General features: G+C 33.8%; 1 protein-coding gene and 1 pseudogene across 1 annotated transcript; both read left to right on the top strand.

Annotated features, from left to right (window-relative positions):
• LOC121757712 lies at nt 1–544 on the top strand (annotated as a pseudogene).
• A 6,506-nt stretch (nt 545–7,050) lies between these two features.
• LOC121757711 lies at nt 7,051–9,555 on the top strand. Its single transcript, XM_042153213.1, has 7 exons — nt 7,051–7,211; nt 7,334–7,445; nt 7,618–7,837; nt 7,988–8,290; nt 8,598–9,179; nt 9,294–9,346; nt 9,541–9,555. The coding sequence occupies exons 1-7, from the start codon at nt 7,051–7,053 to the stop codon at nt 9,553–9,555; spliced, it is 1,446 nt and encodes a 481-aa protein (XP_042009147.1).
• Nucleotides 9,556–13,201: the final 3,646 nt, after the last annotated feature.

The raw sequence follows: 13,201 nt of genomic DNA, 5'->3' as shown, positions 1-13,201 counted from the left end.
ATGGCGGCGGCAGTGGAGGAGGATGTGGAGTCGTGCGACAGCGGTGGAGATGAAGTGCGGCGGAGATGAGGAGCGGCGGTGGTTGACGAGGAGGAGATTTTTTGAGTGAAATTGATATTTTTTTAAGATTACCGCTCACCCACCCCCACATTCCCTGCCACACCATCGAATTTCCCCTCAAAACCTCCCCCCTCCGCCGCCGCACCACACACCTCCACCCTTCGCCGCCGTCGATGCTCCGGAGAAAGTCGTCGAGCTCGGTGACCAGATCTCGAACCTCACCTTCGCCGACACTCAGAAGCTCGTCGAGTACCTCCAGGACAAGCTCGGCGTCTCCGCCGCCTCCTTCGCCCCCTTCGACGTGGTGATCGACGACGTGCAAGCAACTCAAGGATCGCGGCGATTAAGGTGGTTAGGGCTTTGACGAGCCTGGCGCTGAAGGAGGCGAAGAAATTGATTGAAGGAAAGAGTGACGAAGGAGGAGGCGGAGGAGGCGAAGAAGTAGCTCGAGAAGGCCGACGCGAAGATCTCCATTTTAGCGTGATGCAGAGGAAATTTCGATCGACTAATTTTGTGCGGTAAATGAATTTTGATTTCTGGTCGATTTCGTTTGAATTTGGAAATAGATGAGTAGATGCAGTTCATAATCTGAATTTGTGATTCAATTGAGCTCAATTTTCTATTTCAATTCCCACTGCCGAAAAATTTGTTTTGCACTGTGCTATAAACAAAAGCTGCTGTTTATTAAAGATAAACAAATTTGAATTGGTAATTTTAAAATTGAAAATTTTCATCATACGTTTGGGAATGGTAATTGAATTGTAAGAAATTCAAATAGATTTGGAATTGAAGCTCCGATTTGGAATTGAAGCTCCGCAAAAGCGTTGTTGCTTGTGTGGATCAGATCGAAGCATTTGGTGATGTTGTTGCTTGTGTGGATCAGATCGAAGCATTCGGTGAATCCTTATAAGTGTTATTTTTTAGTTGTTGATATTTTAATACGAGTTGTTGACATTTGATATTCTCGTAATTGATATGTGAATTATAAGTGTTATTTTTAGTTGTTGACATTTTAATACGAGTTGTTGACATTTGATATTCTCGGTATTCAAATGTGAATTGTAAGTGTTATTTTTTAGTTGTTGACATTTGATATTCTCGGTATTCAAATGTGAATTATAAGTGTTATTTTTTAGTTGTTGACATTTTAATACGAGTTGTTGACATTTGATATTCTCGGTATTGATATGTGAATTGTAAGTGTTATTTTTTAGTTGTTGACATTTTAATACGAGTTGCTGACATTTGATATTCTCGGTATTCAAATGTGAATTGTAAGTGTTATTTTTTAGTTGTTGACATTTTAATACGAGTTGTTGACATTTGATATTCTCGGTATTGATATGTGAATTGTATGTGTTATCTTTTAATTGTTGACATTTTAATACGAGCTGTTGACATTTGATATTCTGACTATTGAAATGAAATGACACTTATACCCCCGTGTTGACATAATGTGATAGCTGTTGACATTTAGTTAATCTTGTGGATTAGTGGCTGATATTGCATCTCATTTCTCAATTTAGCTAAATAATCTCAACCTAACAGGACCCTATATATATATATATATATATATATATATATATATATATATATATATATATATATATATATATATATAGGGTTGTATTATAGGGTTCAGGGTTGTATTATATACCAAACTAGTTTAAAACACTAAACGCCAAACACATCATTATATAATAACGCGGTGTTCATTACAACTTTATTTATAATTCATTATAGGGAATTCTGAGATTTAAAAACAATGACATCATCATGCATAGTTTAGAAATCTGAAGTTCATTATAAGTTTGTTATTAGTTCATTATAATGAACTCCAGGTTATCATATAATGATGTTGTTCGGTGTTTAAGGTTTAGGAGTGGTTTGGTATTGATCACAATTCACAGTCATATATATATATATATATATATATATATATATATATATATTTGTCTGATTTCATGCATATTTGTTACTGTTTTTACACTCAAAGTAAAAGCAATTTATGTTTCCAATGTTTGTATTCTATTTTTTTTTCGATTTTTATGTATAGGTTTCATTAATGTGTACTTAAACTTATTCTATTACAAATAAATAGGTATTATAGAAAATTACATATATACTTATTTGAATAGGAATTGAGATAAAAAAAAATACTCCAACTTCCAATGCAACTCGAAACCTGTACAAACATAAAAAAATAGATTAGCTTTCAATCCAAAAATAACATGTGTAATAGGATAAAATCAAATAGGTATTATAGAAAATTACTTATATATATTTTTGAATAGGAATTGAGATTAAAAAATACTCCAAGTTCATGCAACTCGAAACCTGAACAAACATAAAAAATAGATTAGTTTGCACACATTTATAACATGAACAATAGGATAAAATTATATAGCTGAGTTTGTACAACTAAAATATGAACCGGAAATTATATAACTGCATTTTTTTTGAAGCATGTGTTGGTGGATCCGTTGAAAGTCCTATTATTATAAGTGATATTGTACTAGATCAACGAAATATATCTCTTAAGGAAGGGAGCACTATTGTTTCGTCTTCGTTGTATCAAAATGGAGGTATTCTTTTATCACTATTGAGATGAAATTTTATTAACTTTATGTTTATGTAAGTTTAATGAATTGAGTATACTGCATTAATAACTATTTTTATTGTTTATTTTTGTTAATATTATCATAATATCCGAATAATTTGGTTTCTATATATACTTAATAGAAGTATTTTTTTATGTATTTAGTTTTTGTAGTTTAAAATGAGTAATTTATGTTTTGATGAAGTTGTTTTATTCATAATATGATGTAATATAATATAGAAAAAAATTTACAAAATTTACAACATCCTTGCGTTGTAATGGGCAGGGATGCGCTCTCAGTACGCGATTTGTCTTTGGTTGTTGGCGAACATCAGGTCCTCCGAAATATCAACCTAATACGTCATAGAAGCACGGTCTCCTCGATGTTGTAGTTCGTCCTCCCTGAGGCAAATTCTTTGTTGATCCCTGGATGCGACAACTTCTGGGCTTTGTACTTCATTTTTTTTCTTCCTTTCCTTGGGGGCAGGGGTGGGGCTCAGCTCCATGTCGGAGAGTCTGTAGGAATCAGTGGTAAATTCCGAATCATACTAGGTGTTCAGATCCTAGTTGGACTCGACGAAACTCGGTGTATCGAACGACCGGTATTCGTCAGGTTCTGTACCCGATCACCGGGCACCACCGCCGCCGAACATCGGCATTCCGTCGGGACTATTTGGATTCGGAAAATCATAGGGATTCATTCTTCAAATGATAGAAATTGAAACGGGGGAAGAGAGTGGAGTGAAAGATGTGAAATGAAGTACAAAAGTGGTGATGTATATAGAAGAAATAAAAAAATAAAAAAAGAAGAAAATGCGTCGCATCCTTCGGTCCTATTGACATACTTGGATTTTGCATGGTTTTAGAGAGTAGTCTAGGATGATTTTGTTATGTTTTATCTTTGTTTGACATGATTATGACTAAATTTTTATATTCTAGTATTTTGACATGTTTGTTGAAATATGATTGAAAAAAATTAGAAAAAGGTACAAAATATGTAGATGTGCCACAAACTTAGTTCGAGGCAATTCTGGTGACGATATTAAAGTCCAATCAGCCCCCAATGCATATCATTATCTTCTTCTTTGAAAGAGCTTCGTGTCGGTACCTCGTACGCCTCAATCGAAGTCCGGTAGAAGAAGTTATGGCCGTTATAAAAACACTACGATGTCCAGGGCAGGGTGAATTATTACCATGTAAATTCACCCGGCCGGGTACTACTGATACAACATTGGACTTCCAGTAAGGGGTCGAAAAGCTTCACGGGGCCGGGTGAATTTTACCCTTACAAATGCACGCGGCCGGGTGCGCTGTTTTGGCGAGATGATTTTGATGAAACGCGATTTTGAAGGAGAAAAAAGGCTAGTGATGCAGAGACTGCCGGTTGATTCACTACCTACCACCTCCTACACTCACACACACCCCAAGAACACCTTCGAGAGAGATTTGAAGATTAAAGACTCTACATCAGAAGATTGAAGCTTCGCTCCATAGATCTATCTCACGGGAGTAATTAGTATCTTTTTATCCATGTATTTGTTAAATTCCTTTGTGTTAAACTTGGTTTTCTACATGAACATGAGTAGCTAAACCTTTCTTGTAGAATTATTGGTGATGATGCACTAATTTCATTGTTTTTATTCAATCAATTTTTTTCTTACCTTGCTCTTGTAGTTGTTTGATTATTCTTGGGTTTAGTCCTTTCAATTTGCTTGATCACCACTTGATTGTGTAGGATTAATTAGATTAATCGGGAGATTAAATAGTTACTTTGGAAATAAGAATAATTCACACCTTAATACAATAAAACTCGGGAGAGTTGAAGTTTTGAGTGAGGTCTTTGATCTCATCGTGCTTTTGAGAGTTAGGGGTGTAGGATTTGAAGGGGACTTCAATCCTAGCACCTAATCTACATGTTTCTCACCTCGGGAGGGGGTTTAATCTAAAATTGTGATCGACTTAATAACTCTAGGGACACCAAAATGTAAGACAAATAGATTGGATAAGAGCTTGGAATTGTGCATCGGATCCTTGAGTTCTACAACTTTCTCCATATTATCTTTTCACTTCTTGTTTACTTGTTCTTATTTGTTTACTTGCTTATTATATGCTTTTTTTAAATTTTAGAACAAACCAAACCTACTCCGGTTGTCTAGATAGTAGTTAATATTTGTTCGTGGTAGTTAAGTTGGTACAAATTTGTATTTGTGGGATACGATACTCTAGCTTACTAATCGTTGCACTAGCCCCGTAGACTTGCAGGTGTTACTTGTGTTAAAATAAGTTGAGACACCTATCGTCTGCATCCCCGCAATGGGGCGGAAAATAGGCCGGAGGATGCGAAATTAGAAGTCATCGTCCCCGAAGGAAGCATAGGGTACGGAGGAAAGAGAAGCCATCGTCCGTGCACCTGCAGTGGCAGATGATAGGGCATAGGATGCATCGGTCGGGCTATCCTCCGCCCCATTATGGATGCTCTAACTTGTTATCGCAAATAGCATTAATAGTTATTCATTTATATAAATTAAATAAATACATTAATTTTGAAGGATTAAAGTTTTACTAATAATGATTTACTATGTGACAAATTGTTAATATGACAAATATTGGCGGACGGACAAAAAAGAAAACTAGTGACCAGTAATGGTAAACAGATGGAGTATTTCTTTCACATGCTATATTGTTTTCTTAGTTCACACACGCATTGTGTGAAAGTACACGATGCTTACCGTCTATGAACTATGAAAACAATATATTCCATCCGTCCCCCGTTAAGTTTTTTATTTTGGTCTCTCCCTTATTAATTGTTTCACTTCATTCTTATTACCTTTAGTAATGGAGTTAATATTTCACTAACTCATTTCACTCTTATATTATATTATATAATAGTAGAACTCACATACTATTAATTTTTTCAATTCACTTTTTTTTATTTCTATATATACCTAATATAAGTATTTGTTGAATTATTTTTTGTTTAATTCAATTGTACTAAATAATTATATTTTAAGCATATGTTGGTGGATCTGTTGGAAGTCCTATTATTATAAGTGATATTGTAACAGATGAACGAAATATATTTCTTACGGAAGGGAACACTATTGTTCTGTCTTTGTTGTATCAATCTGGAGGTATTCTTTTATCACTTTGAGATGGAATTTTATTAACTTTATGTTTATGTAAGTTTAATGAATTCGGTATACTGCATTTATAACTATTTTTATTGTTTATTTTTGTTAATATTATCATAATATCCGATAATTAAAATTATTATATTTAACCAATTCTTTGCTCCTAACGCTTTTTAGTTTTTGATTTTTATATTCATTTGTAAATGTGTTAATAGAAATACAAATAAACTGATTTTTAATATTTAACTGTAGATTATTGGAATATTGGTGATGCATTGTTCTCCTGTTCGCATTGTGGTGCGTTGTTTTGGTACGAGGAACGTCTTGGTAAACCGAATAAACCGAAGAGTCCGAGATATTCCCTTTGTTGTATGAATGTGAATATTGAGCTTCCTCTGATGATCAGACCACTTGATGTTTTATTGCGTTTGATGTTCTCTAACGATGCCAAAAGTAACCACTTCTGGAAAAACATTCGTTCATATAATTCTATGTTTTGTTTTACTTCTTTAGGAGGTAAAATTGATAATAGTGTGAACACCGGTGGTTCTCCTCCTATTTTTCGATTACACGGTCAAAATTACCACTTAATTGGTAGTTTGCTACCGCTGCATGGTAAACTTCCCAAGTTTGGTCAATTGTATATTTATGACACAGATAATGAGATCAATAATAGAATTGTCTCAGTGAGGTATGTCTTTTTATTTAAATGTAGTTATTATTTTTTAGTGGGAGAAATGATGCTAATAATCTTCATGCTGAGATTGTATGTGACCTACAATTTATGTTGGATGAGTATAATGCGTTGGTGAAGTCATTTCGTTTAGCTAAAGATATGATCAATCAAGATAGTCCACCAAATGTGAAATTGGGGTTGCTTAGTAAAAGAGGTAGGGATGGAAGGGCAGATAACCTACCTTCTGTTTCTGAGGTAGCTATGCTTGTGGTTGGCGATTTTGACTACGCATTGGGTGATAGAGACATTATTGTTGAAAAACAGTCAGGAAAACTTCAACGTATTAGTGAACTTCATCCTTCTTATCTTGCATTGCAATATCCGTTGTTGTTTTTCTATATGGAGAGGATCAATATACAGAATTCATAGGTTTTTCTGACTCTTCTACATCCTCATCCAACAATAGAAAGAGAGTTAGCCCTAAAGAGTTTTTTTCGTACCGCATGCATGATAGAGTTGCTGAGTGTTCTATTATTTTGTATGCGAAGTGATTGTATCAACAATTTATTGTGGATGCATACACTATGATTGAATCTGAGCGATTAACGTTTGTTCTAACGCAACAAAAGAAATTGCGTGCTGAAATCTATAGCGGGTTAGAGGAGGCCGTTCTACGTGGTGAAATCGATAGTTCCAGACATGGAAAACTTGTTATATTGCCTTCTAGTTTTGTTGGTGGTGCTCGGTATACGATTCAGAATTATCAATATGCGATGGCTATATGTAGGTGGATTGGATATCCAAATCTTTTATAAGATTTACCTGCAATCCTAAGTGGCTTGAGATTTAGAGGTTTGTTGGGTCTAGGGGTCTAAAATCAGATGATCGCCCTGATATCGTTAGTAGAATGTTTAAAGTGAAGTTGGATGGTTTCATAAGGGATGTTAAGACTAAGAAATATTTGGAGCTGTTAAAGCAGGTTCATTTTATATTTTTTAAAGTCTTATTAAATATGAATTTAAGGATATTATTTTATAATTTAACCATATTCTTTTTATTTTTTGTGATGCAGTTCTTTATACCATTGAGTTTCAGAAACGTGGATTGCCTCATGCACATATTACTTGAGATGTTTGTTGAATGTCGTTAAGGGAGCTACATGCTATGAGGATCTTAGATTTGTTAATGGTGTTCAGCATGATACGTTTAGAGATGCGTGCTTCGCTTTAGGATTGTTGGATGACGATAAAGAGTATATTGATGGAATTGTTGAGGCTTCTTTTTGGTCATCTGCCCATTCATTGAGATTGTTATTTGTAAGTCTGTTGTCATCGGAATCTGTATCTCGATCGGATGTTGTAAGGAAAAAGTGTTGGAAACATTTATCTAATGATGTTGTTTATAATCAAAAGAAAATTAAGGAATCTACTAAGTATTTTTGAACTGAAATATTTTGGTTGTATTTATTAAATTTTTATGTTTTATAAACAAAAAATTACATGCATATTTTTCCTACTCCAGATTTGGTGCTGAGTGATGATGAAATTCAGAATTTTGTGTTGGCTGACATTGAGAAATTGTTAATGAACGTTGGTAAAGGTTTGCGTGACTACCATGGTATGCCGTATCCAGAATCGCAGTATTTTGAAACATTTCAGAATACATTGATCAGCGATGAGTTGTCTTATGATCGTGAAGCATTAGGAAGAGAGCACTTGGAATTTCATTCAAAGTTCACTAATGAGCAACTTCATGTTCATGATACCATAATGTCGTCTGTGAATTCTACTGAAGGAAAAATATTTTTTGTTTATGGTTATGGAGGTACTGGAAAAACATTTATATGAAGGTCTTTGTCAGCAGGGATTCGTTCGACAGGAGGTATTGTGTTAAATGTGGCATCCAGTGGCATAGCTTCTTTATTGTTACATGGGGGTAGAACTGGTCACTCACGGTTTAAGATTCCTATCAATGTTAATGAAGATTATATGTGCAATATAAAACAAGGAAGTGATCTTGCTGAGCTTATCATACAGTCGAAACCTATCATATGGGATGAAGCACATATGATTCACAAACATTGCATAGAAGCCATTGATAGGACTTTTAGAGATATTCTTCGTGTGTATAGTGAGTCCAGTATGGACAAACCGTTTGGTTGGAAAACTAGTTTTTGGTGGTGATTTTAGGCAAATTTTACCTGTTGTTCCTAAAGGGAGTCGGAAAAATGTTGTGAATGCCACCATTAACTCATCATATCTTTGGAGGAGTTGTACAGTGTTGAGGTTGACCAGAAACATGAGACTTTTGAGTGTTGAATCTTCTGTTGAAGCTTCTAAGTTGAAGGAATTTTCATCTTGGGTTGCTTCTATAGGTGATGGAGTTGTTGGTGGTCCGAATGATGGTGATGTCGCAATTGATCTTCCCTCTGACATTGTTTTGTCTAATGTTGGAGATCCTCTTAAAACCATTGTTGAAAACATATACCCTTCATGTATGGATTCTGAAGAGTTGAGCAATTGTTTGTATGATCGTGCTATACTTGGTCCCACGCTTGATGTTGTTGATGAGGTTAACCAATTCATGATTTCAATGGATAAATCTCAAGGGCGGGTATATTTGAGCTCTGATAGCATTTCAAATTCAGATTCCACTTCAAATGGTTCTGCTGAGATTCATTCTGTTGAATTTTTGAATAATTTGAAATGTTCAGGTACCCCTAATCATGAATTGATGTTGAAACTTGGAACTCCTGTGATGTTGTTAAGAAACATATATCATTCTAATGGTTTGTGTAATGACACCAGATTGATAATTACCCGTTTAGGTGATTATGTTTTGGAGGCCCGTGTCTTGGGTGGGCATAATTTAGGTGATAAGGTTTTGATTCCGCGAATGTCATTCATACCGTCTAATCTAAGGCTACCTTTCAAATTCCAACGACACCAATTTCCTCTGGCTGTGTCATATGCAATGACCATTAACAAAAGTCAAGGCAAATCATTGTCTCATGTTGGATTATTTTTTAAAAAACCTGTCTTCTGTCATGGACAACTTTATGTTGCTATATCTAGAGTCACAAGTCGTGAATGATTGAAAATTTTAGTTTGTGGCGATGAAATTGATAGTAGAAGTGATTCTACTCTTAACGTTGTATACAAACAAGTCTTTCAAAATGTATGAATTACTGGTGTTAGATAGATGTTTGTAACGTTTTTGTTAAGAAGATATTTGAATTCTGTATTTTGTTGTTTGAATTTATAATGAACTATTTAATTTTTCAAACTGTTTTTATTTATTTACTTTAGTATTTAGTATTTCTCAATATTTTGTTTGTATATCCTGTTCTGTTTTTATTTTTTTCCCTCATGTCTTTCCGTTATAGTGGATCGATAGATTGATATATGTAGAAGTAAAAGTATGTTTTTTGAAATGTTAATAATCATATTTATACAATATTTCAATAGTTTTTATTTTGAATTTCAAAAATTGCAACAATATTATATTTTAAAAAAATATATTTGATTTTTTAAAAGATAATTTGGTCCGTGCATATCACGGGTGGTAAAACTAGTTTAATTAAAATAGGAGACTAGAGGGGGTCAAACCCAGGAGTGATAGATGAATCTCTACCACTCCACCACATATATATGAATGAAAAATTATGAACATTAATTATTCTTATACATTAAACATGTAATTTTTGTTCAATTTTACTTCCTCCGGTCCCCATTAAATGTCTCATATTTCCTTATTTGGATGGTCCTCAATAAATGTCTCATTTCACTTTTACCATTTTTAGTAGTGGACCTCACATTCCACTAACTCATTCCCACTCACATATTATTATAAAACTATTATATAAAAATAGAATACACATTCAACTAACTTTTTTCTACTAACTTTTATTCACAAAGTCAAACAATTTCTTAAAATCCGCACCGGTCAAATATGAGACATTTAATGGGGACCGGAGGGTGTAACTATCATCCACTAAATTTTAATTATATTTTGTTAGTCATTTATTAATTATACATAAGATTTAATGTTTTATGTAATTCATTATTTACTGTAATAACTAATAATACTAATATATATTTTTATCCAAATTAACTACAAATCCATGTTTAATTTTATATATGTGCTATAGTATTATTTCATCATATAAATATTTTTTGAATTGATATAAATTGTATCTATTTATATATAATATGTCCTTTTTTAGCTACACTAATTAATAATTTATGTATTTAATTATTATCGATAAAAAGATTATTTAAATTTTATCATTCACTTATTTTAAATATTGTTCTTATTTACTTTATTATACATAAAGTTTAATAGTATATTTTTATTATTGGAGTATATTATTACTAATTATAATTGATTACTTACTAAATTTTATATATTTTTTATTTATATATTTATTTAATTATATATATTTGCAACAGTGAAACGGTTCGACCGATTGAACCATGAACCAGTAGCCTCGCCGGTTCACTCACTGGTCTAGTTTTTAAAATATTGGTTGCACCACTAAAAAACACACAAAGAGACCCACATGAGCAACACGCGTGAATGGCGTGAGACGTACGCAATGCGTGCCATCTAGGCCTGTGCCACCCCTTCAACAGGATGACCCTGCAGTGCACGGACGACGAACCGTGCATCATATATACCTCTCTCGATGCTCTAAGATCTTAAAAATAAAATATACTCCATTAATCTAAGAGTTATATAGCCGAATAATAATAAATGAGATAATGATGCTCAGCACACAAGTTTTGACCTGTAACAAATTGAAGTAAAGATCACACCACATCTTTTATTTTGAAAGGTAGCCAGACATGGGTATCATTTTTCAAAATGTAGTAGGAAAGAATAACGATTTACAGGATTCTTTTCTATTTTTTTAGAACAAATATCAACTCATAGTTGAAAAAGAATATATTCTAGAAACACTCACTGTTCATAGTCGGAAAAAATACTCACCAGTATATCAATTGACTCCCCTCGTTCGCATCTTTATAAATTTATTGAACGCATTGTATGATTTAAAAGTACTAATACGATTTGTTTGGATTCAAATATTCGCGAGTTCGACGTTTTTTTTTATTTTTTTCGATTTAGTAAATTATAAATTTATGCGTAGGGTACACTAATAAAGTTATAAGGGATCAAAATAATTAAGTTAGTTTATCTTGACATTTACAAAATGTCAATACAAATTTGTATTGACATATTCATGTCACTGTGTTACATTTTTAATATAATGTGTTAGTTAGCAGGTTGCACATTAAGATGGTTAGTATTTGATCACGTCCCTAGGAGTATATATACAACGACACACTCAGGTGGAGTCGCGCCGTCCCACGAGGCTGCGGGAGAACATTACTTGTCGACCTCCGACCCCGACCCCGACCAGCTCTACCTCCAAGTCTGCCTGCAGACTTCCACCTCAATGATTCGGCCTTTGCCGGAAACAAATAGTAACAAAGATTAAGTGAAATAATAAAATAGAAAGATGGCGGAGGGGGGAGACAACTCTAACGTTATCGGCAAAAAATATTAGCCACAGATTTGTCCTTCACTAGTATTAGTAACATCCTCACCGACAAAATATGTGGTCGCTAAATGTATCGGCGACAAAATATGTGGTCGCAAAATGCTGATTAGTGACAGCATTTTCCGTCACTAATTCTGTGTCACGTACTCACTATCTAGTGATGACATTATTCTTCACTAAAATGCCATTTGGAGATTTTTTGTTGTACTCATATTTTTGCCAGGATATTGAAATAAGCCTCAAAATTAATAATCAATAAATATTAAATCAACAAAATAAAAATCATAAATAGTTAAGAATAAAGTTAGCCGTTAAAACAAACAATAAAAAGTAATCCGAGAACCTCAAAAGATCTACTCCATCTGTCCTATTATATGTGAGGAGTTTTTTCGGGCAAGGTATTTAAGAAAATGATATTTATTAAGTTAAGTATATAGAATAAAGTACAAACATGAAAAATATAAAAGAAATAAAGAAATATTAAAGTAAGAAAGATAGAAACAAAGTACCAAGAGAGATAAAGGTGTTGCTTTTTTATGTTTTTTGACATAAAAAGAAATTAATGTGGGATAACACAGAATGAAAAGTTGATTACTTATAGTGGGACACAGAGAGTAGGAGTACATATTATTGGCGGTGTATTCGGGATGGAGTAGCTCCTTTCTTCCTTGAGGCACTGAGGGCTAGGCGGGTGGACTTGCGGCGATCACGTTACGAGATGGCGTAGACGGCTCAACCGCGCAAGGGATTTGTCAAGGGAGTCTAAGCACACTGCATATTCTACATGTGATGATAAACAAAGACATGTATGGTTTTTGTATAAATTGATTAAAGAAGCACAGGAGTGTCAAACCCTAGAAGACACAATTCAAGGAAAGAATCAAGGAAAGAATCAAGGAAAGAAATAAATCTATTTTAGGAGAATACCAATTAGTGATTATACCTAGAATAGATTGATATGTTTTCAAATATACTTGTATTTCTCTCCTATAAAAAGAGATCATTGTATACAATGTAAAACACACAGAAATACAGAAATAAGAGAATCATAAACTTTGTTCTCTGCAATTCACCATGCCTAGCCTTTTATCCCTTATCCCTCTCGGTTACCATCTTCAAGATGGTATCAAAGCGGGTCGCCGACTATGGGTCAAATTTAACTGACCCAG

Source organism: Salvia splendens, chromosome 12, assembly GCF_004379255.2.
Source record: "Salvia splendens isolate huo1 chromosome 12, SspV2, whole genome shotgun sequence".
NCBI lineage: Eukaryota > Viridiplantae > Streptophyta > Magnoliopsida > Lamiales > Lamiaceae > Salvia > Salvia splendens.
This window is presented reverse-complemented; position numbering and strand designations above follow the sequence as displayed.